This window comes from Strix aluco, chromosome 29 (genome assembly GCF_031877795.1).
Source record: "Strix aluco isolate bStrAlu1 chromosome 29, bStrAlu1.hap1, whole genome shotgun sequence".
In the NCBI taxonomy this organism is placed as follows: Eukaryota; Metazoa; Chordata; class Aves; order Strigiformes; family Strigidae; genus Strix; species Strix aluco.
In genome coordinates, this window is record NC_133959.1 from 5,901,846 (window position 1) to 5,928,349 (window position 26,504).

Genomic DNA, 26,504 nt, shown 5'->3' on the forward strand with positions numbered 1-26,504 from the left:
TTAATGCAATATTACAGTTGCACAGCTAAGCACTCAAAGGTCAGGAAATGTGAAAGTTAAGGTAAAAAACTCTATTTGATCCCTTGTGCTTATGTATTATTTAAAAATGTGAGGTCACGTGATTGTAGAAATATAATTATACTATACCAGGGGTTCCCAAACTGTGGTGTACCACTGGTGATATGCAAACCACTTAAAAGCGGTACACGTGCTGCTCTCTGCCAAGAACATGGCGGTGGCAGTTCCTGATTCTCTGCTGACCTGGAGAAAACAGGGAATGGATGTCTGGGCAGTGAACGCTGCATTAAGTGCCAAACACTTCCCCACTGACTTTTTCTTGCCCTGCATAAAGATAGGAGCTGCTGCTGTCTTTATATAGAAGGGAGGGCTCAAGGCAACGTGCATCAGAAGGAAGGGGAGCAGAGCTGCAGCAGCACACACATACACACAGGGAAGTCAGCTCATGTTCAGTGTGGCACTTCGGTTGATGCACTCACACAAGATAACCACTCAGTCACCATCTCCCCCGCCCCAAGCTCTCCAGTGCTCAGAGAGCTCATTTCCTTGGACGCCTGAGCTATCGGCCCCTCCTGGACCCAGAGCAGGGGGAGCCTTGGTGGCACAGAGCCTTCCCCTCCATCACACCCTAGCTGCTGCGGGCTGCCTGGAGGCACCGGAGCTGACCTGGCCCAGCTGGCTCCCTGCCACTGGTGTTTCCAGAGCACAGTGTGGACACACCTGAGCTCAGGCTGCACATACTCACTGCTGCTGCCACTGTTGGCCAGCCCCAAGCAAATCCAAGTTTGGGAATCCTTGTACTACAGTAAAACTGAAAAAGCAGTTAAGAGTATCAGAATGTGAATGAGACGCACTAATCCATGTGATCTGATGATTTATGTGACATATCTACTATTTATTTCGCTTTTATTTAAAAATGTTCCTGCGTTTGCATGCTTTATACACTTACTTTTTCTGACAGACACCTTCAGCTCTGTAGCTTCTTTCCATTTGAGTAATGATCTGGTAGGATGTATTTATCTTAATATCTGGAAAGTTTTCATCTCAACAGATCACCAGTCTTGGATTCCTGCTCACGTGTATGGGAGCAGAAAATCACTAAGCTCAGAACTGCTTGACGTTGGTTCCAGCAGTCAGTGTAGCTCTGAACCTGCTTGCTATAAAGCCTCGGGCTCTACCCACAAGCCCAGATCAACAGTACATCAAGGATTGGAAACACTTGTAGAAGAGCAGCTGGGGGTTCAACACAGGAAGACAACAAGTCTAAATGCATATTATAGGCAAAATAATTTAAAATAGCAAGTACCTCTGTTCTTTGGATACACTTTCAAACAGATTCTCTTCTCTTGTTGCTTTGATTCACAAAAATGTTACTGGTTTATTAAAAAAACAACAGGGTAAAAACACCCCTAGAAGACTTGAAAAGTCATTTGAAAAACACAACAATAGGAAATATCACTTCACACATAATATTCCTCTTACCCAGATCTAATATGATTCCAAAATTAAGCCATATTTTGCAAGTTTACATGAAAAAAGAAACTTTTCACAAAAGTTTCTGGTTGGTTAAAAAGCAACCATGAAAAAAAAAATTGCAAAAGTGACGGTAAACATAGCATAGGATTAGACCTATGTGGAAGGCTAAATTTACGTTTAGACTTGCATCCACCTGGAAGCACGACACAGGACATGGGCCATGAGCGAGAGCACTCACGATGAGTAGAGCGGGCTCCTACTGCAACTCAGCTGAGCTGATAAATCTCTATGCTTATCCTGGACTGAAGGCCTGCACAAGAGGGACACAAGATCTCTTGGTTAGCTTGGGATAACAGCCTGTACGTAGCCTGGCACAGAGCAGCTGACATGTAATACCTCCTTGTCCTACAGGAAAAGATTTTTCTGATCACACAAATTTAAGATGACTCTTAGAAAGTTATACTTATTCAGGATGTTTACAAGATTTGGGCAAACACTAAAGCCCACAGAGATCCAAGATGCTTCAGAGAAAATGTTTTAAGAATTCCATTAATACTGTAATTCAAACGATCTCATACTTACTGCCGGTGTCCTCATTTTTGTTGTGTTTATTTTTGTTCTGTCTCCTCCACATGGCTTTTTCAATCCTTCCTAAGCATCTGTAGATGATGTTATCTATGGATGGTTCTTTTAAGTCATGCTAGCCTCAAAACTCCAACATCTTGTGACATTAAGTATCAACACAGTATATTTTTAATTATACTTTTTCAGTTTCTAAGTGTCTCATTTATGTGAACAACCTTTTGCTCTACAGTTATGAGACAGACATCTTCACTTAATAGATTCTGGGATTATTTTAACACACTAGAGGACAATCTCAGAAATGACGCTCCTAAATGAAAACAATTTATTTTTAGTTCTGCGAAAGTCCTATAAATTCATTTTGGAGAACAGCTATACACAGCATCACAAGTGGGAGCAATCCCACAGCTTACACAATGCTAATAAGCAGTAATATTTTTAAATATTAGCCTATGTTGCCTTTGCACATGAGCTTGGAATCTTTCTATTTTTGAACAGTTCCATAAAGAGCAGGAGTTCAACTACACTGATAATGGTCACGTCCACTGTTTTCCCCACAAGCAAATTTTTCTCCTATATCCTAATACAGATAGGAACAATCTACTGTGTACAAAACAAGTCTTGTTGAGAATTCAGTGATACAAGCTTTAAGCCTGAAATAACAGGGTACTAAATTAAACAGCCACATATCAGAGAGCAGCAGCAATCAAAATAAGGGGTTTCAGTACCACATACTTCTAGAACTTTGATGAAGTACTACTCTGGACAAATTGTTTTCTTCTGTGGCTTTGTCAACACAGGCAACTTGCACCCAAATTACAAATTTGCTTCAAAGTTGAAAATTTAAACAATTTCACTGGAGTGAAACAAAACAGATGCATGGGGAGCTGTCCGATCAATAACGTCAGCAACAAGGTTAAACACACTAGTGCTTTCTCGCATTTCCCCTTGATCAAAGAATTATGGAGAAATAACAACTCCCCTTTCAAGCATTTTGGACCTAACTGATGGACTCTGACATCAAAGGAAGTATGCCCATTAAAATAAGTGGGAACTGGCTCCAACCCTGAACAAGACTGAAAGCAAAACCAACTGAACTGGGAATACTTTTGTGATTTGAAAGAACATTGTTCTAGCATAAAGCTCTAGGGAACTGTAAAAGCACAGGAGTTCTAGGGACAGCCTTCTCAAGCTGTCCCTAGCTTCTCAAGCTTTAGGAGCTAAACTGCTTAATTGCATCAGAGTTCAACACCTAAAGATCTGCCATTTTGTTTAAGCAAACAAATCTTATACCCGAAAGAAAGCCTTGCCCCAGGTGTTTTCTCTACCCTCCAAGCACAATCCCATGCTGAAGCACCATTCCTCCCAGATGGAAACAGAACACACTTTGGACTGTGTCTCAGAATTAGCAGGTGAACCCAGCACTCCAGCAGGACAAGGCATTAAGACCAGTTCCTGATGCGAGCCACAAATACCACAGGAACTACAAAGGATTAACAGAACATTAAACAAAGAGTCTGAGTGGTATCTGTAGGAAATTAATAATTACAAATTAGAGATACTAAAGGTTTAATCCTGGATTTACAGGGATATGATGGAATGAGATGAAGTGTAATCGAAATGCCAGTTTAAGTATTCAACCTCTTTGTAGCAGAGACCACAAGTGTAATTTATACAGACTGAGCTCTTCCGAAGCAGCTTATCCTTTCATCATGTTTTGTTCACTACACAAAACAAACAAGACTCAGTCCAAGCTAAGGTTCCTAAGCTTTACCACAGTATGAATAATTATAACTCATTAAATTCAACATCCTTTAAGGAAGACTCACTAGAAAAACTTGCAGTTAACACCAAAGGTGAGAAGAAAAGTCAGAAGGGCTGTGGGATGGCGTGTGTGCTGTGCATACATGTACATATGCTTATGCATGCACACGTGATTGAGGGAAGGAAGTTTTATAGTAAGTGTTAAAGTTCTTGCAAGTCTGTTACAAAACATGGAGAGATGGACAGTTCTTGGCAAGTCAGCTGGTGAATCTTGTCTCCATAGTGTATTTGTAACAGCGTGGCTTAGCCCAGAATTGCTCTATCACTACCCTCTGCCAACCTGTAGTACCTAAAAATCTTCATCAGCAAGCTGGTAACCTGGAGCAGAAGTTGACCAAAATGTGTTGACAAATAAGCACTGGGCACAGACGACTTGAGTGGACATAGTTACCACAGAAGCAGGAATGGAACACAAAGACACAGACATTTTCTTCTGTCTTACCCCCACCTGTGAAAACCCATGCCTACAGAAACCCAGGAAATGCACTCAAATAGCACCAGTGCTGCTCTTAATGCTACAGTAAAAGAACAATGAACAAACCAGTCATTAAAATTTAGTTTCACCTGCAACTACTAACATAAATAATCATTTTTACTGTTACTGAGTGATCATTACAGGACAGAATTAAAGTTATTTGGTATCTTAATTATGGATGTGAATATTATTTGTACTGCTTATTCTGATGCATCTTAATTCTGTTATAAATTTTAAGGGGAAGAATGATGATGAAAATATCCAATTACATTAAGAATGAAAACGTGAGACATAAGCCTCAAAGATTTTACTAGGACCAGGACACACTGAAGCCCTGGCTGATGCAAAAGTGTAAGTTTTTCAATAGTTCACCAAACTGCCAACAACATAGAATTTCATTCCTTGGTGTGGCTTCAAAGGTTTGGGTGTGGAGATCTGGATGAGTGCTTCATGGAAATGAAATCTTATTTGAGGAGCTGCCTGTATTAAACTTGCCTGGGCTGCAGATGAAGAGAATCAGAGAATGACTGAGGTTGACAGGGGCCTCTGGAAATCCTCTAGTAAACCTCCCTGCTCAAAGCAGGGGCACCTACAGCAGGTTGCTCAGGCCCGTTCCAGCCAGGTTTTGAGCATCTCCAGGGATGGACACTCCACAGGCTCTTGGAGCAACCTGTTCAATCACCCTTAGTGTAAAACAACAGATGACTATAAAGTACTAATTCTCATTGGGGAGACATTACACCTAGCTGTTCTTAAAATGCTGAACTAAAGCATTATGGAAAGGTCACAGCAATACTGTAACAGTAGCACTGCAAAAAGCTATTTGAGTTTTTAGTCCAATTTTACTGGGCTAATTGGATACCTCAGAGGAGAAAAAGAATTTAAAAAAGCAAGTTCTCAACAGGGATACACTACTCTCAAACTCTCATGAGCACATCTCTTAACAAAGCCAATTACTTATCTGCACGACAGTCAATATAATGCATTTTCCAGAGCACAATCCAACTATCAACACCCTCCTTTAAACAACTAAAGCAATTCAAATTCAAACAATTCATATTTTCAGAGCAACTAAGCAATTAAAGGCAAAATACATAATATCTTCCACAGCTCTGGAAGCAGACAACACGTTGCAATTACTCAATCTTACTGAACTGATGAGGACTCTTTCCTTAGAGAACACTGCACAGCTCAAGATGTAGGCAGAAATCCCACAGAATCTCTTCATCAGAAATAAGGGTCCTATTTTACTATGACACCTCCCTGCTGGAACCAATGGTTCAGAGCTTTAGGTTGCCAAATTATATCTGCATTCAGATATATGGACTACAGAATGGGGATCTGTTGAGACAAGCAGCTACCAATACCCATCTGGAATCTGCTACTTTCTATCATCTCACTATACACTCAATTGAAGAAATAGACACCGTAGTGTATGTAGCTTTATATAATTAACTTAAATATAAATTTTACAAGTAAGATTTTTACTTTAATCACATTTTAATTCAACAATTTATTTACATAACACTGCAGGACATATAGTGCTCTATGTATTCATTCACACATGCTGCAATGAAGGTATTACTGCACAGCTGCAAGAGTACAGTTTCCCAGACGGACACGGGAACAGTAGTACAGCCTTAAACGCATTATTCTTCCTAACCTACCTGAATCTTTGCGCCTGGTGATGCACTGGCCCTCCAAACCGTCTAGCTGGTGAATGACACAGCTGCGATAACAGTGCCACATTTTTGTTCTGGTTAGGATTGGCTGCAAACTTCACTGTAATGGGTTCGGAGGAACCTGGGGGTTTGTGACCATTGAAATTTGTAATTGCCTCTTCTGCTTCTGACCTTTTGTCAAACCGGATAAATGCGACCCCTCTGGACAAACCTTTTAACCAAACCAATAAAAAAAAAAAAAAATTGAAGTTCAGGATAAACTCAAAATAACTTTGAAAGCAAAAAACGAAAAAGTTAAATATTTCTGTGGTCACAGCTTCCAAGTTCTCTACATGTACTAATGTTTCTTCAGCAGCTAGAGGATAAAGTACAAAATTAAGAAACAAAAGACAAATTAACACGTTCATTTCAGCCATAACAACCACAGTGACTCAAACACTTAAAAAAAACACCAGTGTGGTAGAATTCCATGAAACCCTTCACCAACTGACATTTCCATTAACAAAAAAGCCTCCCAACATTTTAAATGAATTAAAAAAAATTAATTCCAGTTGGTTAAAAACAAAACAAAACCCCTTAGCTTTGATTATCACTAAAAAGCATCTGCAAACACAAAATTGACACCATTTTGCAAATATTTTCAGCTTTCCATGCTGAAAACACACTCTGGTTCATAGATGAGGGCACAAAAGTCTAACTGTACTAAAGTAGTTTAACCTTCTGTAATGAAGAGATCACAATTTCATCTATATCACATACATTATTTCTAGCTGTCACATACCTTATTTTTAACTCATTAAAACCTGATTAAGAATTACCTCTTGGCAACTGTACTGAAACAGTTACACTGCTGTTAAACATTTGCATACTTTTTTTTCTAGTTCCAGACCTCAGGCACTGAATGCTGTTATCCTGACTGAGGTAGAAGTTATGCCTTACATGGAGATCTCTCCCTCTCACCCCTTGCTTCTCACCTGTGACTTGACCATAGTCTGGAAATATTGTTTGTCACAGTGAAGCTAAAAGGGTACATTTTGTTTAAATTTCATTCCAAAGCAGATATCATGGCTAGACAAATTCTAGGACTTTACCAGCTCCGTTTCAGAAAGGGCCGTATCAAGCACTTTCATGCTGTCTCTACTCTACACCCACACAGGGCAATCTTCAGAGACAGTTTCAGAAGTTGTTTAAGCTTATCACACAAATCACAAAGCTGTTTACAACAATTAGACATTATTTCTTATATTTCACAGAAAGAAATGCAGCATGACAAAACCCTGGGCACGCAGCAGGCAAGTAAAGGGAACCCAACCCCTACAACAACCCCTAGAATGGTCTCTAGGAAAGGTGTATTTTCATCTGGGGCACTGGGAGAACTTCCATAACTAACAACTTATCTCGTTTACTGCACGTTGTTAAATATGCAAAGTCACACAGAGAAAGCCTATTTCCTAAGTCACTGTACTTTTTGAAGAAAAGAACTGCAGAACAACAGCGGGAGATGGCTAGCAGCAGCTGTCTGGCTGGTGTTTCTAGAGTGATCTGGAAAGGAGTCAACCTCTGAAGAAGTTATTCTGGTTTTTGATTTCTTGCTGGTTACTTCCAAAACAGGAGGCTGAACCAGATCAGCTCATCAAATTAGAGCTGACTGCACGATATGCTCCGATACCACTGAGATCAGCCTTTCTGTGCCAGGAGGAAGCATATGCCCCACCCTGGAAAGGCACAGAACAGCAGCACTGCCCAGAAGTCAGCAAGGACTATCCCGGAGTCCAACATACTGTTACTACTTCTGCACTTCCATGCTGTTTGTCTTAGTGCGTCCCACTTGATCTATCATAGCATTCACTTAAAAAAAGAAATATTGTAGAAAACATTTTTAAACAGATTAATTCTCAAAAGCTAGGGAACAACCTCTGCTGAGAAGGTGTATCTAAAAGCACAAATTAAAAATTTGTCCTAACTGGGACTAGACCAAGATATGAAACAGGTTTTAAAGCCAAGGTATGGCTGCATTCTTGAAGGGAAAGGAAACCCAGGCTATGCATGCATTAAACTTTATAATGTAAACAGAATACATTCTTCAAACAATAAATACATTATTTAGGTTATTTGAGAGCAAGCAGTATATTCTGAGCTGACACTGCATTAGACAGCATCACGCCTCAGCACACTCAACGAAGACTGTATTATTCCTGGAGAGATTTTAATTGTATGACTTCTGTCATCTCATTTCATAGCCCTGTCAAAGACAGATGCTAGCTATCTAGGTTCCACTGGCAGCCAGAGAAGGATGACTATTTTGGACACCTGTTTTCTGTGCTCTAAGAATTCTTTTTCTTGCTTCTACCTATAGTTGTCACCTAGATAACCAGGTCTAGAGACAGAACGACACGGATATCGAAGTTGGACAAAATGAATCCTCCTTTCTAGGAAAGGAGGAATAGGATTTTCCTCGCTCAAGACGCAGGTGTCTACAATGTCAGTATCCAGATCTCACCTAGTCACCTCAGATTTCTCTTACACACAATCAAATTTACAGTGTGGTCTGACCAAATCAAAACACTTAAAAGCAGATGCCTGTCCAAGGAGCTAGCTCTGATGGAAATACTTAACACTATCTAATTGCTAGAATTAGATTAGCTTCTAATGTAGCACATGCATAATCAATGAAAAGTGTATTTCAAAAAGTTCTCTCCAGTATGGGCTACTGAAAAACACAGAACACCTAAGGTTACAGGATAAGACATGCTCTTCAGTTATATAATCTGAAGTAATAACTCTGAAAACACACTGTAATAGAGTTAGAATTAACATTATAAAGGAAATCCTTAACTTTGGTCTCTCCTGAGCTGAGTGCTTAACTAAGCAACTTCCCCTTTTCTTTCTTTTTTTAATAAACAAAATACATCCAGAAAATTCAAGAGGGTAGTACTAAGTGTATTAAGTTAATTCTTTTGGTTAGCAGTAACCACAGAGGACTGGTAATACCTCAAATGTTTTAAAATATGAGAAAATTGTGAGAGTTCCAAGTTAGTATAAAAGACAAAACATTGTTTTGCTTTTTAATATATAACTATGGCCTGGAATTTACCTGTGGATAATAGTTGTGTATGTGCAAAATAAAGGTAATGTTAGCACTCCAGACTAGGAACACTGCCCAGAGGCACACTGCACTACAGTAATATCAAGTGTCATAGCAAGAGAGTAATCTGGCAAACCAGCAGCTCAGCCTGACATAAGAGCATAAAATATGCTATGAGGTTTAGACTGCAAGCTAGCAAAGGAGACAGCCAAGTCATTCTGTGTTTTAAAAAAAAATCACTGGAAAAAGATATCCCATTAAATTTGTATCAGTGGTTGACACCAGATGTTACTGTTACTTTGTGAAAGTCTGATTTAGTTTAAGAACTGCCAGTCTCAGAAAAGGGTCAAACCTGCTACATACACTACAGTTTTATGAAGCTAATGCAACAGAACTCACCTGTAGTTTGATCCACAAGCACACGTGAGTTGATGATGCGTCCAAAACGTGAAAACATATCTTCTACATCTTTTTGTGTCATTGACCTTGGTAGTCCACTAATATATAAATTAGCATCCTTAATAACTTCAGAACTTGGGCGAGCATAGGAAACCTTTAAAAAAAACCAAAAAACGTATGTTCAGGGTGCTATATAACTCCATTCAGTTTGAGCTTATCCAACAGATAAAAAATACAGTAGTATTGCTACAAAGAGATAGCAGCAGACTAATACTGATGCTTTCAAACTTATCTGCTACGTTGAAGAATCCCTGTCTGAAGTTCTGACTCTCATACTGGACCTATTAGTAACCACAGATCACACAAAACACTATATTGACAGCACAAGTTCTTGAAAGCCTCGAAAAGATTTTATCAGCTAGAGTGCAGTTTTCTATCTTAATTTCTGCTACCAGAGAAAGTTACAAATCTCACCTAAGTAGGTGTGATTTCCTACACATACAGTACTGGCTGTTATTTCAGAAGAGGAGTGCATGTGTATTAACAATTTAAAATAGAGATCATCAGGTATCTGAGATGCACGTGACTTCAAAAGCCTGGCAACACTTCGGAATGGTCCCACCTAATGCTGTAAAAATGGTGGGAATGTAAAAAAGGGAATCTTTGAATACAAAGCTGCTACAAAACCTGAGAGGCTTAACAGCTCACTTCACTGCTCTTCTCCCAGATGCCACCCTTCTTGCAGCTGGAGAGCACACAAGCCTTACCATCAGAATGAAGTTTATTAGAGTGCCATTTTCACAGAAGACTGAAAAAATCTAAACATCCTACCTTGATAGTTTTTGACTGAAGTCTGAGGCCATTCAGTGTGTTTATTGCTCTTTCAGCATCTTTTGCAGTAACGTAGTTCACAAAGCCATAGCCTAAGCTGTGTCCTACATGGAAGAATATTTTTTTTAAATTAATCCTAACAAAAGGAAGTTATCACCATCAAAATTAAAGGAAATGCAAATGAGAAAATGGACTCAACATAAACATAATGCACACAGCAATTAAATAAGCCAAAGAAGTTTCCCAAGGCTGGCATACATAAGCTCTTTCATTTGCCACTTTGGTCATCCCTCTGTCTTCAAGCACAGTGTGTATCCGAGGGCCGCAGATCATCCATCAACAGTAGGAAATTCAAGACTAAAATACCGACTGTGAACAGTCTTGTAAACTTAATGGGTGTTCAACAAAGGTAAGAATTTAACAAAGTTCATTAGTACAAACTCTTGTAGATAAAGAGCAGAAAGTGAGAAAGCATCAACTGCTAGGTAAGAGATCATCAGGCCAGTCATTTCTCTGTAGCTATTCCAACCTTCACTCCTGGAGAGAAGAGGGAAAAAAAGTTTTCAATCCTTCATACATCCATACAGCTAATGAGCAAACACAGGATGGAACTGAAGAGTGAAAAACTCTTTAATACAGACAACTCATGTACTATTACTTTATATAAGTTTACTCTTAACTCTTACAAAAATAATTTCATACTAATGATACAAGTCCTTAAAACATTTAAGGCAAAGGAATTTATTTGGATGCTTATTTGTTCTGCTTCTATCTCCAACATCCACAAATACTAATATCAATTATAACGCTACATACTAAGATCATTTGGGGTTCCAGTTTCCAAACAATTAGAGGCTCTTATCACTGTAGACCTAATAATTAAAATACTTTAATGACTGTCTCAGTGCAATAAAGCAACTCCCAATCAATACAAGATACACATTTTTCAGACCTCGTCTCAGCCAGGTCTATGGAATTTTCTGAAGAAAACTGTAAGCAGGTATAGGACAATATGCCATTTTACTTTAACAATATACTATTTTGATTATTAAGCTCCATTGTTAGGCTTGAGAACACTAGAAGACACAGCCAATCGTTATGGTAGAGGATTCTCTCCTGAAATACAGCCCTTTTTTGAATCACACCGTGTGGCTCTGCAATAGTCTTAGCTGGCAAGGAAGTTTTCTTATACTTTCTAGACATGCCTGAACACCAAATATACCTGTCCTTTCCCCTCTCCCTCCCCCCCATCAAATAGTGATTATCCTAGCAAAAAAATGTGAGGGAAACTGAAGAGAAGGGCTCTAACACACACTGCAGATTAACTCCATCTACTGAAAAAAGAATCACCGGTGTACTGAGGGCATTGAGACCTACAAGTCTGAAAGCCACAAGGGATGGAAGCAAGCTCCAAATATCCCTCCAAGTGTTATTACTACCAGCACACAGGACAGCCTGACTGCAGAACAACAGCACAACTCCCTGGCATCCTCTGCATTTGTCTGCGTTGTGAAATGTAACAGACCAGTAACTCATCCAAATACTGTCACTGCCTGTTTCCTAATACACTCCTTGTATAAACAGTCCCAGTTAATTGTTACTATCTGCTAAAGATCTTAAAGAAACCACATCCCCTGCGTTCAACCCTCGGACAAGAACAATATCCTGTTCTCTTACAGACCTAGTGTTAAAACATCTCCACTAGCACAGATCAAACTTTTATGATGCCAGACACTCCTGCACAACCGTAACGGCAAATCGCTCTTTGATAGCCAAGTAGGCTTTAACTCGACACAGGAAACAAATAAATGCAATAAAAGCACCTTTATGCTTTAAAGATCTACAAATAACATTGATCGGGATTTTGCAGACATACCTTACGTGTACCTACAGCATGGTTTTTGATTTCTTTTTCTGTTTTATTACACAGAGACGGTCAATCGTTTAGATCAAATCTGTTTAGTCCACAATCACTTACCTACTGAGATTATCTTCCTCTGATTAAGAAAACAAATAATTTAACAATTAGAAAAATGTTTAGCAACTGGACCCTGGCTTATTTGTCCAAAGACTGACCAAAAGAACAAAGATAAGTTTAAGAGGGAACAAATATCATGCAGACAGTAGGCGATGACTTTTTCCCCTCCTAAGAGGATGGGAAGAGTCTGACACCCCTCACAGGCCCAGCATGCCAGCACCTGTTCTGAAGGTTCAGAGTACCAGCTGCTTCATAGGTATTTTCAGTCTTCCCCAAAAGCCACATAAACATGAATAATCCAGCAGACTACTGAATAGAACCAGGTCCTAATAAAGTTATGGAAATAGGCCCTTAAAGACGAGGGAAACAGATTTCAACAAGACTAATCCCTCTGAGTTTGAACCACTGAGCCCCAGCAGCCACGGCTGTCGCTCCCTGGGTGGATGCTGCACTGGGGAGGGGGTGACTATACTCTTCTGACAGAGGAAGAGCAGGATTCCACACTGTATAAATTTATTAAACTGTCTTCAGTACTCCGAGTCACGGAGCTCAGGGGCTCAGCCTATGACCAGTTCGAGTGAGCACCCTTCCCGATTTTCTTGCCACAAGTTCCCTGAGAACACTGTGGGCATGCAGCTGTTACTTAGCCAGCAGCTTTCTTGCAAAGCATCAGACAGGTTCTATGTTTACGCACTGTTTGAGATCAGCGAGAAGGAAGATTAAGCCACTTAGTTTTGTTTTATCCTGTATATAAGTAACAGCACTCATGGACACACAGGACCAAAAAAGGACCACATGATCTGGGTCCAGCCCCTGTAATCACAAACAGTACACATTCCCTTTCCCTAAAACATAATCAAACTTCACATTAAAAGCAGAGTTTTGTCCCAGGCACTCCGACTGAATGTTTCAAACACTCCCTCCAATGCTCTTGCTTTTCTAAATGCAGGTCTTCATACTTCATATCCACTTGTTCTTGCACAAATACTGTCCTTGAGCTTACACATGCTTAGTGTCTGTTCCCCCAAGAACACTAACAGTGATGATATCCCCTTGGCCTTCTTTACTGTTTTCATCTGAGCAAAATTCTGCACCTTTTCCACTTCTAATTTTATAGAGGTTGCTCAACGACTATCAAAGAGTTTGAACACCTTGGGAAAAGAGAGAGCAGGCATGGAATGGGCTTTACAGAAACACACATACATTAAAAAAAGAAGGGTCTGAAAAGTGGCAGGATTACAACAGTTACCAGATTTTCTGATATTCGCTGTAGGTACTTGACAGTAAGGTTGTACTAAAACCCAGAAATTATAGTCCTGTTAACTTTTACCTGCCATGAGGTAAGAAAATATCAATTACCTATCTTTCTCTACAAAAAACTAGAATACAGACCTTCCTCCTTAATCTCTACTTATCTTTAAATTACACCAGTGTAACACAACTTTATAGTCCTTAGGTGCTAAAAAAAGCCAAACCATGCAAAGTTGACAACATATATTAACTTATCGTGCTCTAAATACTTGATACCATCAGTCTCAGCCACCTCCTGCCATTCGGTTACTACTTTTCATCTCTCAGCAGGCTGGGATATTTAACACGCAACAGTCCTGTCACCACAAGTGGCACGTTCGACTGTTCCCCTGACAGATCACTCTTCAGGAATATTCTCTGCTTCAAAATTTTACCCCATATTCCCCCCTCCTAGACAGTACAAACTACCTTCCTTTTAGGGCATGACAGAAAATATATAAGGAATTGGCATTTACACAGCATTATGATTTATGTCAAGTGTTGACCTCAGGCAATGAGACCAGTTATTTCCTTTATCATGATGTTAAGAGCCTACTAGAAATCTATCATGCAAAAGAAGGCAGTGCTGTGACAGTTTTCAAACTATTTCAGTGGATTAAAGACCCTTTAAAAAAAAAAAAACCCTTTAAAAGAGTTTGCATATACATAAATACAAATGTACTCAAGAGACAAAGATTTTTAAAAGCAACAAATAGGTCCTTATCTGGATGAATAATTAACAAAGTGACCATAAAACCTAGTTTTAAGCAAACTACTACACTCCTTCAGTAGAAAGAATCTAGGTTTGTTTCCATGATAAAAAGCCCTTTCATGAAAGAGAGCACTCATTTTCTTTCTGTGCATCACTTGGTTTTCTGTCCATGTCCTTGCTTCCTTCCCCAGCTCCCCAAGACGCACAGCTTCAGTTACCAGCTCGTTTCTTATTCCCCTCCCGCTGACTGACAACTCTGGGGAGTCAAATACGAGACCAGGGCTAGTACTTATTTTCCACTTCACTACAGACTATTTGCGCCCTCTGAAAGCGGCTAACACAGATTCTCCCCATCCAATCCTTCTCAAGAAAATGCAAATTTAAACCTGGCTCCTGTGACGTCAGAGCACCTCAGTATGAAGGCATTTAAGTTTAGAATTTGTTTTCTGAACTTGGGAACAGCGTTTTGAGATTAAATTAAAAAAGCTCAAGTAAGTAACAGAGAAGGATGGAACAGATCTCCCCAAATGTCACTCAGGGAAGGATGCAGCATCTTGGAAAGAGAGCTGGGTTTGGGTTTTTTGTTTGTTTGGCTTTACAAAATGTGCTGTAAGTGATAACCAGATAGCTTAAATATGTATGAATGCATCAAGAAGCACCACTTCTTGATGTCCAAATACCAGACGTGAATGTGCTGATAACGCAGAATTCAAAGCAGTCACTCTGTAGTTTCAGAGGATAAGAGCAGATTAAAAGTGCTGAGATGTGCCTTGCGTGGCCTTTCTTTAGTACAGTTGCACTATTGTATAGCTGGGGATACATAATCACATCAACCCTGAGAAAAATGCAAGCTCCCTTCCATCAAACTTCCCAAAAAAGGATTATGCCAACACAGAAGTGCAGCAAAGCAGAGCAAGTGGCTATATTCTAACCCCCTGAGACGAGTCAACACTATGCATACAGCATCTTTTGTTTCCTAACATCCTAACACCCAGGAAAACAAGCAGATGTGTCAGCAGAGCAGCCTGGCTAAGTAGGGAACTCATGGCAGAGCTCCAATGCAAACAGACAGCACACAGGAGATGGAAGCAGTGACAGCCTACAAAAGGAGGAATTTCGAAACACTGTCCACTCAGTCTCAGGAAAGCCAGAGCTCAACTGCAGTTGAGATTGAAAGGAATGCAAACAAACAAAAAAGTAGTATCAAGGGTAACAAGAAAAGGTTCTACTGCTGTCTCAGCAGTACAAGGCTGAAAAAGGAAAACGCGGGACAGCTGCCGAATAGGGGGTATGATTTGGTGACAGTGGCACACGATGCCTTCTTTGTCTCACTCTTCACCAACAAAGTAACAGGCCTCTGCACTTAAAGAGTTGAAGAGGGAGGACCAGTGGATTAAGATCAAGTCAGGGACTGATTGGTTGAGAGAACCTGACCCATACAAGTCCATGGGACGAGATGGGGTCTAAGGGTGCTGAAACACCAGGCTCATGTCCTTGCCAAAACTGCTCTCTATCACCTTTGAAGGGTCATGGAAACTGGAAGAGGTCCCCAACAAGTGCAGGAAGGCAACTGCCACATCCATCTCCAGAAAGAGACCCAAAAAACCCAACCCCCACACACACTCTGCATGTATGCCTGCAACAAGTGGAGGTTTGCAGGGATCTCTCCTGGGACCTGCTGTTTAACTTTTTATCCATGACCTGGAGGAGGTGATGCGAGTGCACCCTCACCAAGACTGGAGATGACACCAGGTTGGGAGGAACCTGTCAATACACTGGAGGGCAGGGCTGCCACCCAGAGGGGCCTGAAACACACTGGGGGAATGGGCCAACAGTCACCTTATGAAACATAGCAAGGACAAATGCAAAGACCTGATCATGGGAAGGAAGAAACCCTGGCAACAATATAGACTGGGCACTTACTGGCTGGAGAGCAGCTCTGTGGAAAAGGACCCGGGAATCATGGTACAGAGCAAGGCGAGCATGAGCCAGCAGTGCGCTATGACAGAGAAGGTTAACAGCATCCTCCGCTGTACTAACACAAGCACAGCCAGAAGACAGAAGGAAGAAATCATCCCCCTTTACTCAACACTCACCAGACCACACCTAGAATACTGCATCCAATTTTTAATGTCCCCCAATACAGGAAAGGCATTGATAATCTGGAGTGAGCTCAGCAAAGGGTCACCAAGATGCTCAGGGGACTGGAGCGTGTGGTTTACAAGACCAGATGGGATAAAGTCCTGATTAACCTGCTCTGGCCTCACAGCTGACTCTGCTCTGAGCCAGAGGCTGGACCAGTGTCCCTTAAAACTGCACCATCCTATGATCCAAAATGACAGAGAAACTCAACACTGCCTTAATCTCATGTTCTTCCAGTTGCACAGAACAAGGTCTTTTTGTATTAAGACAGCCTATAGGCATAGGTCATCTAAGTAACGATGTAACAGAACCAAGTATTAAGGGAAGGTTTCGAGAACGTAAAGAATCCCACTTTTCTTCTCCCTCACAATATTTTCTCCCAGTCATCAAACCATTTCTAAATTTTGAGTTTATTCCTAGTGTAGTGCTTAAACCAAATCTTGGAATTACCAAAACTGCTACCCAGCTAGGAACACAGACTCCACCAATTTTCAGTGGACTAGTTATTCCATCACACATTTTTGGTAGCACCCACTCTCATAGTCTATTTAATTGAGAGAAAACTCACTTCTGTAGGTTTCCACTAGTTTTCTTCTGTCGCTTTTTTGTCCGCTGGTCTCAGATGATGATGTTGGTTTCTAGCTTCTCATGTCCTTCAGCCCAATGTTAAATCTGCTCCACATCATAAATTTTAACCAGTTTTTCACTTTAATATTCTAAATGCCAACTGCAGAACCTGCTATGTTCTACAAGAACTGCTTGGCTCGACTCCGGAGACAAGCAGTTGCTATCTGTTACCCCCTTGGCAGTTTTTGTTTTCATACTACAAAAGAAAAGAAAACAGCTTCTTGAAGGATTTTTGTCAAAACCTATTTTTGGATGTGAACAAACATCTGAAGTATTTAATCACAGATCTTCAAAACTAACAGTAGAAGGGCATGATTTTCCATTACAAGCCTATTGTGATCAAACCCTATCATCACAACATGGAAGTGATTCTATTTATTACTAGTCTACTACATAGCTCTCAGTACATTTTTGAAAATACAGGAAACACCCCCTATACTCAGTCCTTCACTAAAAATACAGATGATGCATCTCAGCTACTCTGAAAACACATGAATCTGAAGCTGAAACCCATAGCCACAAGTTTTCTCCTGATCCAATCCCCAAGTACCCAGCCCTCCATTCTTCAGCCCTTGCACCCGGCTTCATCAGTGATACTGTGAAGTTCCTTTCCTTCTCTGAAACACATCCATTCTTTCCCACCTGTACCATAGCGACCACAGTAAGTCCCAGAAAACTAGAAAATGTGCTGCTTGAGATAGAACTAAAGTACAGTAGTTTTAGTACAGGTACTGAAGTAGCATGTTAGTCTTAAAAATCACTTTCACTTTGCCTAAAAAAAATATTCTACAGTCTTTATACAGATTTTGGAAAATGGAAGCAAGTTGTTTGGTTTTTTTTTTTTCTTCCCTGAGTAACTACTTGAAGCTACAATTAATCATTCTGAATTACTTTTTACAGTTCTGCTTCATCTCCAGTTTAGTCATAAACGCTGTCCAAAACTATCATTAGTCATGCAAACACCAAGAGAACACTGCAGAAATCCCACATAATCCAGAGAAGGGCAACGGAGCTGGTGCAGGGTCTGGAGCACAGGTCTGATGGGGAGCGGCTGAGGGAACTGGGGGGGTTTAGTCTGGAGAAGAGGAGGCTGAGGGGAGACCTCATGGCCCTCTGCAACTCCCTGAAAGGAGGGTGCAGAGAGGGGGATGAGTCTCTTGAGCCAAGGAACCAGCGGCAGGACAAGAGGGAATGGCCTCAAGCTGCGCCAGGGCAGGGTCAGACTGGCTCTTAGGAAGGATTTCTTTGCAGAAGGGGTTGTTGGGCGTTGGAATGGGCTGCCCAGGGCAGGGGGGGAGTCCCCATCCCTGGAGGGGTTCAAGAGGCGGGTTGACCCAGCGCTGAGGGATCTGGTGGAGTTGGGAACGGTCAGGGGGAGGTTCATGGTGGGACTGGAGGAGCTTCAAGGGCCTTTCCAACCGAGATGATTCTGGGATTCTGTGATTTTATGATTCTATGACTCTATGTTTGTGTCAGGCTGGGGGCAAAGCTCAGCCTAGGGAGACAGTCTAGTCTTATGTCTAACCTAGTAAGACACCTGGGAAGCACTGTACTGTTGTAAGGCTGGATTAGTCAGGTCAACACTACGCCAGGAATCGCTGTATCGTGCTCCACTTACACTTCAAGCATACCCTTTGGAGTACAAAACCAAAAGTTTAGTTTTGTATTTCAGCATTTCCACAATATTTGTCCTTTAAACACCTCTATGGTCAGTCTCAATGCAACAGCTCACTACCTTTCTTCCACAGTAACTGAATTCAGCTTTATTACAGTTTCTACAACTAAGACACAGATTGTCATCTGAGCCAGTTCCTGCTTAAGACTTAAAACCAGCATGTCTTACTGAAAAGACTTTGGACTGCAAAAGAAGGGAACTAGAAAGGAAGCAAAGAAAATAATATCTAGTTTTACTGATAACGATTTTCAGATCAGACTGTGTCCCCACTGCTTCATTTGGCTTTATAAACCAGGACACAAGCCTTTCTGTTCCATGGCCAAACGATGAATAGTCTCATTTACGGAAGTTTAATGGCAAAATCACATTTAACTGGTTTGGAAAGCCTGACCTTCAAACAACTCAGGGAAACATTACAAGTTACAAATAAAGTCGTCACTCCTCCATTTGCAAAATAAATGGCATTTGCCTCAAAACAAAAGATGACTACAAGCAATTCAAACAGACACTTCTTGAGAAAAAAAGTCAAAAACTACAAAGCTAAGTTGACATAAGTCTGTTCTTTACCCTGGCTCAAAGAGACAGCTTCCAGGAATCTCACTATCTCCACAATATTTTAAAAATGTGACCATATGCAGTAAGAGTGACAGCTTTAAATGCTGAAAACAAACAGTTTAACATTTTTAGTAATTAAATTTCATTTAATGAAGCCCTTCTGCATACTTATTTCCATCTTCTCTATTTTTCCCTTTCTCTCATTTGCAGAACATTTTTCTATTGAGATTTAATTTAAGTTGCTCCAGGGCTCTTCCAGATGAATAGCCAGCACCCTAGATGCTGTGAAGTGAAAAGCATTTGTGAAGTGAACACAGAAAATACCAGGCCCAAAACTGTGCATGAATATCACAGACTGATTTCTTGAGGAGAACTGTGGGAGGAAAATGCCTTGCCCACTTACTATAAGATCTCATTTCTTTAAACTTTAGGACAGATTTTGTTCATCTGTGGCTGGAACAGAAACCTGATTATTCAAGACACTGAGGGCTGAAAAATCTCCCTCATCTCCTTAGGAAGAAACTTCAGCTTTCAAATAATGACACTTTTTTAGCTGCAAACATCAGAACCCAAAACCTCAGCAAGTGTTCAGAGTCCACACGATCATAGGTTAAGCTGAACTAATTCGTTATTCTGCAAAATCATACTGCTGCTCCACTGGAAGAGAATGGAAGTATTCTAAGATGTGGAACAATAACTCCCACTAAAAACATGTTGAGAAATATTAAGAGTACAACTAAAGATTTTGCTATATGGCTCATTTTTATGGCTTGATGAGGGAAAAGAAAGGCAAATGAAGATGTCAGCTTCCATAACACAGATTACTTCATGCAATGGCCAGTACAACTGTGTTGGCCTTTCTGACTTTATGTGCCTGCGTATCGTAAGGAGAGATACTAAGCACAAATATATATATATACATTTAACCCTCTGAGTATCTCCTGATAGACTAAAAGGATACCCACAACCCTACAACAGTAGGAAGTCATCCTCCATTGTGCCAGCCCTGCTTTAAGGCTTTCAGAGAACACTGAATGGCAGCACAACCACCTGGTGTACCAGCCACTCCTCCCAGTTTGGTATCAGCTGCAAACATGCTGAGGGTGCAATCTGTCCCATTATGTAGGTCATTAACAAAAATTTTAAACAGAATTGGCCCTGATATCAAACCTTTGGGCTCTCTGCTAGTGATTCGCATTCAGCTGGGCTCTGTGCTGCTGATCACCAACCTCAGATTGGTTTTCAATTCAACCACAGGTCCCTCACGTGGTGACAGAGGTCCTCTAGCAGCGCACACCTCCTGCAGCGCTAAGAACACGTCTCTACCCAGCCTAAGCCAGAAGCCCCAGGCACCCCCTGCAGTCCGAGACCTGCAGAGCTCATCCCTCTTCTTTGGCCCAGGCCTCTGATGTTACAGCTGTTCCAATGACTGCTGGAGCCTGTGCAGCTTGTCACCACCATTGCCGAGTGCATACAGGCTGATCACAACACAGCCCATGGTCCCCATCTGCACTGCTACACCTGATCGCTGTGCCCTGGGAGTTACGCTCTAGGCTAGACTGTTATATAGGCCTGTCCCAAGAACAGCTAAAAAGGTGCCTGACACTCCCTAACCAGGGGTCAGCTGGAAAAAAAGCTCCAACCTCCCTCTGATCAAGCTCTGACAGAGTTCAGAGCAACTTGCTAGAAGTCAAAGTCTCCTACAACAATCCTCTCCCAGCAGCAGCAAGCACTCAGTTCTTCAGAGGGCTCCCAGACACCCCCAGAACATTTAGACACAGAGCCAAGGAACCAGTTGCTGCTTCTACTAGTTGTGTTCTGAATCCACTTAAGCCCAAGCAACCTTTACATTAAGTATATTCCCATATCCTTGCTAGAACTCAGTTACGACCTCTGAGGTAGTTTATATGGCCAAACTTACGATAAAGGAAATTAAGTGAAGCTGGCAAAGCTGGAAGGATGTTAACATTTTCAGTATTTGGCCAATTTGTCTGCAAACCATTTGCACTTTTCATTAAGTTAACCATTGTTGCTAGGCATTCTAGAATCCACATTTAAAGAAATTGCATACCACCAAATGTGATTAAAAAGCTAGAAAAAAAATCCAGAGGTAATGATGCATTCCAATTACACAGTTAACAGCAAAACTGCATAAGCAATTTCATGGTTGTTTTCCATGCAAAAGGAAACAATTTCAGCCAAAGAGCACTTAAATACTTTAAATACTTTCCACAAAACAAGGACACTTAACAATTCTGTTTCTAGACTGGAGTCCACTGCACTAGTGAAATGAATAGAGTTACCCTGTCATGTGAGCTAGAGAGCTACTCACCACCTCTCAGCATCTGAAAGCAGTACAATAAAATCTTCCTTCTCTTTTTCCTTTAAAAGCCTACAAGGACACAGCCATTCATTTCTTTTTCAGCTACATAATTTCTGTGAAAGAGTCTTCCAGAGGGGACATCACAAACGCAGAAGACAGGGAGAAGGTGAAGATGCATACCGATTCCTGAGGAATTCCAACCCCCTAGAAGTGATCTCTTTTTGGTCCTGTGAGCAACATGTCACGTGCACACTTGCAGTGCAAGTGAGCTGCAACAGTATGTTTGGAAATGGACCCCAGATTTCTGCACACAACCTTAACAAGTCACCCCAAAATGTCCATTCTGCTCCACGTTTTTCAGCAATAGTGGAGCGATACCTTTGTCCCTAATAGCTGCTGATCAAGGAGTTGAACCTCAGTGAGCTCCAGAGCTCAAAAACTTACATAAGCAAATGTAGACAATGGAGAGGAAGCCCACTGTCTCCTTTCAGTGTCTGGACAGAGATGGCCATGTTTTGGTAGTTGACAGATACAGACAGAGCCTTTAGCACAGTCCGAAAGATCCCAGATTCCCTAGAGCAGAAAGTCATGAGTATTCTGTCATGAGAATCACAGGGACAGCTTGTTCCCTGCTCAAGCCGTACAGAAGGTGCAAGGGAGGGAACAAGAACCCTCAAGAAGTTGGAGGCCTCCCTAATAAAATCAACTGCCATCAGATGGAACACTTTTAGAGAGAGGTGCACACAGCAAACCTGTCAGCAGGTTCTCAGAGCAGGGCTATGGGTGTCATGAGCAATAAACAGATCCCACAGTGGTCTGAGACCCTAAACACACAGGAAAAGTTTAACCCAACCTTTTCAGAGCTCTAGGACAGTAGGGTTTGAAAGTACCAACACTTCAGCAGGGTAAGGGGAAAATAGAGAAACCAAATACAACTTACGCTCATGGCAGACTAACTTTCAGCTTTAGCATTTGGTCCAGAAGGACTAATAGTCTGCGCACACCTGCACAAACAGCAGACTAAAGACGACCAGGTTCTCTCAAAAAATTTACAGCTATTGATTAGAAGCATCCACATTGTGCACAGACATCCTACCACAACGAGCCACCTGCATCTGCGCTGCAAGAAATTCAGCAAGACTGGAGTGGCACAAAGACCTGGATTTTTACATTAACAAGTACTGAAGGAGGAGAAATGCTTTAAAAATGTTCACCTGTAAGAGGAGTTCAGCACAGCAGACTGGCTGGAAACCCAGACCCCAGAATCTGGCTGTGCCAGCAAAGTCAAGCAGCCCCAATACAAAATATGGTACAGGACATATTTCTTCTGTTGAATCATCTATGGTAGGAGGCAGCTGCTCCAGGAAAGTGTACATTTAACACTGTACACATTGCTGGGTAGAAAAATCAGTACAGAGCACAAGTTTGGCACCATTGTGTCTGAAGTCAGTTCTAGAGGGCTACGATCTGCTCAGTGCAGAGCGATGGGACAAACACCAGAACTCTTCCTTGCTCTCAGCCTCCTGAGGCAGAGCCACAGGAAGAGAGGATTTCATCAACTGAATTGGGTCAATGGCTACTCACAAGCCTCAGCAATTACCACAAAAGGCCAGGAGATGTAACAGTGAAAACTTACATCTCGGACTTGACTCTGTGCCATACTATATTGGGAAGCGACCTTCTAATGTTTCCCCAGGGCTCAAAGCCCTGAGGTATGGCTAGTGCTAAGTCTTAAGATCTGACAGAAAGAACAATATCCAATGTGAGTTCTATAATTCTCTTCTGAAAATCCTGCGTGTCCAAGACATACTTACCATAAATACAAGTACAGTGAGCAATGGAGCAACAATCCATTATTTGCCCACTGACGCTAAGTACTGATTAAGCAAAGCCATGTCTGGAAGTGCTTTAGAAATGCAATACACAGATTGGAGATGAAGAGACCAGCACCCTATCTTTCCAGCATGATCAGGAAGAGCTGAAGGAGCACTGCACCCTGTCTAATGTTCATCTACTGTGTACAAGCTTCTCTTTACAGTTACTGCAAAAAACAGAAAAAGAAGTTATGTCTCAAACAACAAAACAAATGCATAGTTAGACTTTTACCAGCTGCTATAATCCATGTGTACACAAAGCAGAAAATTTGTAGTAAGGAATGTAAACTGACACTATGGTTTGCTGCTACTTTCAACTTCCTATAGCATTCATCAATAACAAAATAAAGGATGAGCAGTCTAGTGGTTTCAAAGAGTTTCTCTAAATTTTATAAGCACAATCTAATACATGGAACATATGATTGTTCAGTACCATGCTGTATTTGAAACAAAACCTGACAACATATATACTCTGATCATAATGAAATACTTTGCTCAAAACAAATCTTTGGCTTTCAGATTGATTCTTGAAGCAAAGTAATCAGTCAGCAGAAAGCCAAGGCTAGTTCAGTAAACTAAAAAATGCATTTCAGTCACCAAAAACTGCATTTCAGACAGAAGACATTTTCTGCCCTACATGTTTCATTATTAAGAGAATTGAGAAAAATATATGTATCGGTCATTGTTTTATGAAAAGTAAGCATTAGCAAACATTGATTTTAACTCTGCAAATGAAATCAATAAAAGCAACTCCAAAGACAAAATGCTTTGATTTAATAGAATGTCATGAGGGCACCAAAGCTGTGATTTCATTGAAAAGAACTAAACTGTTCTAAAAAGTCTAATTCAAACAAAAGCAGAGGTTACCTCCCTCCTGCCCAGGCCACTCAACACCACTACATCTTACATGCCAATATTATGACTTATCTGACCTCACCGAAACCAAGGTCAGGGAGCTAAACAGGTTTTTCTGCAGCTCTACTTTCCTACTAGTTTGCCATAGGGTCAGAAAAATGCAAGTGGTGCACAAGAACAGCAGAACTGTGCCACAAGACTGCTCTTTTCAGGGGCAGCCAAACATCAGATCTGCTTAGACTGGAGTTTTACAGTACAGAAATCTTAATGCAAACATGAAGGGGCAGAAAGAAAAGCAAAACGAAGAAAAAAAAAGAAAAAGTTGTACATTTTTTTAGAAGGTTCCTGAAGAAGCCAATTCTTAGTTACGGATATTCCAAAACTATCAGTGAGCATGGAGAAGACAGGTAATTCCTTCTAACAGTGTTGCAAGTGAACAAAAAATTAGGTAACAACAAAATTAAGTGGTCTGACCAACACAGATAGCCATGGAGAGCTAAACACTTGCAATCACTTTAAGGAAAAGCAAGCGTTTTGTCCACAGGCACTCAAGGACTCTCTGCAATGCTAATGGGAATTTTACTTTTGATTCTTCAGAGGGTTGTTAAGAAAAACCTGAAGCACACACACATATGTTTGGGGCTTTAAACTACCCAGCACAGCCAAGTTCAAAGTTAAGTCAACCACACTTTACCAGAGTATTCAATAGTACAGGAAACAGTGTGAAGCAGACTCTCGAACTTCAGGTCATGATGTGTCTTCCTTCCCATTTAAAATATCCTTACCTCCCACACAGATGATTTTGTGCTTATTGGAAAGTCTAAGGTGTGGATCAGCCGTGACATTTGATGATTGGCTTGCTATCGTTAAACAAGTGGACTTATTTCCTTGCAAAAGTAGCCTCCAGAGCAAGCCTCTACTTCTAAGCATCTCAAACTATGTCAACATCTAGGCTGAACACTCAGCTATCACAATATTCAAGAAAATCAGTATTTTATATAACTATTTAATGATGATTTTACATATACATTCCATAAGTACAGATTTAGATAGACGGCTATCATGTGAAACTTCATCTGAAAGAAAACAGGAAAACTAAAGACATGGAAATCAGAGAAGCCATTCTGGAAGTAAATTCTAAAGTTTTTAATTATTCAGTTCTCATGTCTATTCTCAAGCATATAAAATAAAGTACTGGAGTCAGTTAAGATAACACACAAAGAATTCTCATGTGTTTCATCAGCTTTCATGCAGTTTTTACAAGACAGTGAAGTAGCTTCAGACCTGTTTCGTTATGGATTAGATAATTATCTAAGTCAGTATTGCTAGATTCTGAAACACAAGATTGAGCATCTGCAGCAGAAAATTCCACAAGGCAATCATCTGCAGGCTGAGAACAAACAAGCATGCATAGCTAGTTACCAGCACAATTACTTTTATTTACAGAAACAACTATGCTCTCCCACTAAATCCAAGAGTCCATGGATTCTCAACAAGAATAACCAGAGTTTGTAAATTAAGATTTTTAACAGTGCAAGGATTAAAACATCTTCACAGAGCAGATAAAAAGCTCCTGCAACTAAATAGATACAGCTTATGGAACCAGTTGCTCTACCAGCATTTGTTTGTTTTCAAGGAAACATTAAGTTCCACAAATCTGAACAATTCATTCCTCTCATTTTTTAAAGTTACTGCTAACAATCCTATTTAAAGAACTTACAAGTTCAAGAACAAATTCTTGAAGAGTGGTAAGGCCTACAAGCGTTTCAGACGCATGCCACACCTTTATTTTACTGATCAAAATCAGATCAAAAGGTTTGTTTGCATATTCAGAGCTCTGGTAGAGTCAAAAATGCTCAGACTGTAGGAAAAATAAATAAGCTGGGGACCAAATTCAAACCGGTTTTAGACATGCCTATTGATATTCAAATTTGGAAACTGTACTTCTTTGAATTCTTCACCATTTACAGAATAGTCATTAATTTAGCCTTAAGTATTCTATCTTCCTAATACTCAATGTCTAGTCTTAGCATTACTGTAGTTACATGCATACTTGTCCATAGTTTGATTACACACACAAATATTTAATATTTCTACATTA

At 40.6% G+C, this 26,504-nt stretch overlaps 1 protein-coding gene across 7 annotated transcripts in view; it reads right to left on the minus strand.

Annotated features, from left to right (window-relative positions):
* Positions 1 to 26,504, minus strand: part of ELAVL1 (ELAV like RNA binding protein 1) — a 47,044-nt gene that overhangs the window by 6,177 nt on the left and 14,363 nt on the right. For 3 of the 7 annotated variants that reach the window (XM_074808923.1, XM_074808921.1, XM_074808919.1), the window contains exons 3-7: positions 10,373 to 10,476; positions 9,542 to 9,695; positions 6,043 to 6,268; positions 1,733 to 1,804; positions 148 to 261 (exon numbers count right to left, since the gene is read on the minus strand). In XM_074808923.1, the coding sequence (XP_074665024.1) occupies positions 148 to 261; positions 1,733 to 1,804; positions 6,043 to 6,268; positions 9,542 to 9,695; positions 10,373 to 10,476 (670 nt within the window). Of the gene's footprint in view, positions 1 to 147; positions 262 to 967; positions 1,805 to 6,042; positions 6,269 to 9,541; positions 9,696 to 10,372; positions 10,477 to 26,504 lie in introns of all 7 variants that reach the window. The other 4 variants (XR_012621121.1, XM_074808920.1, XM_074808924.1 and 1 more) reach the window with 4 other exon arrangements.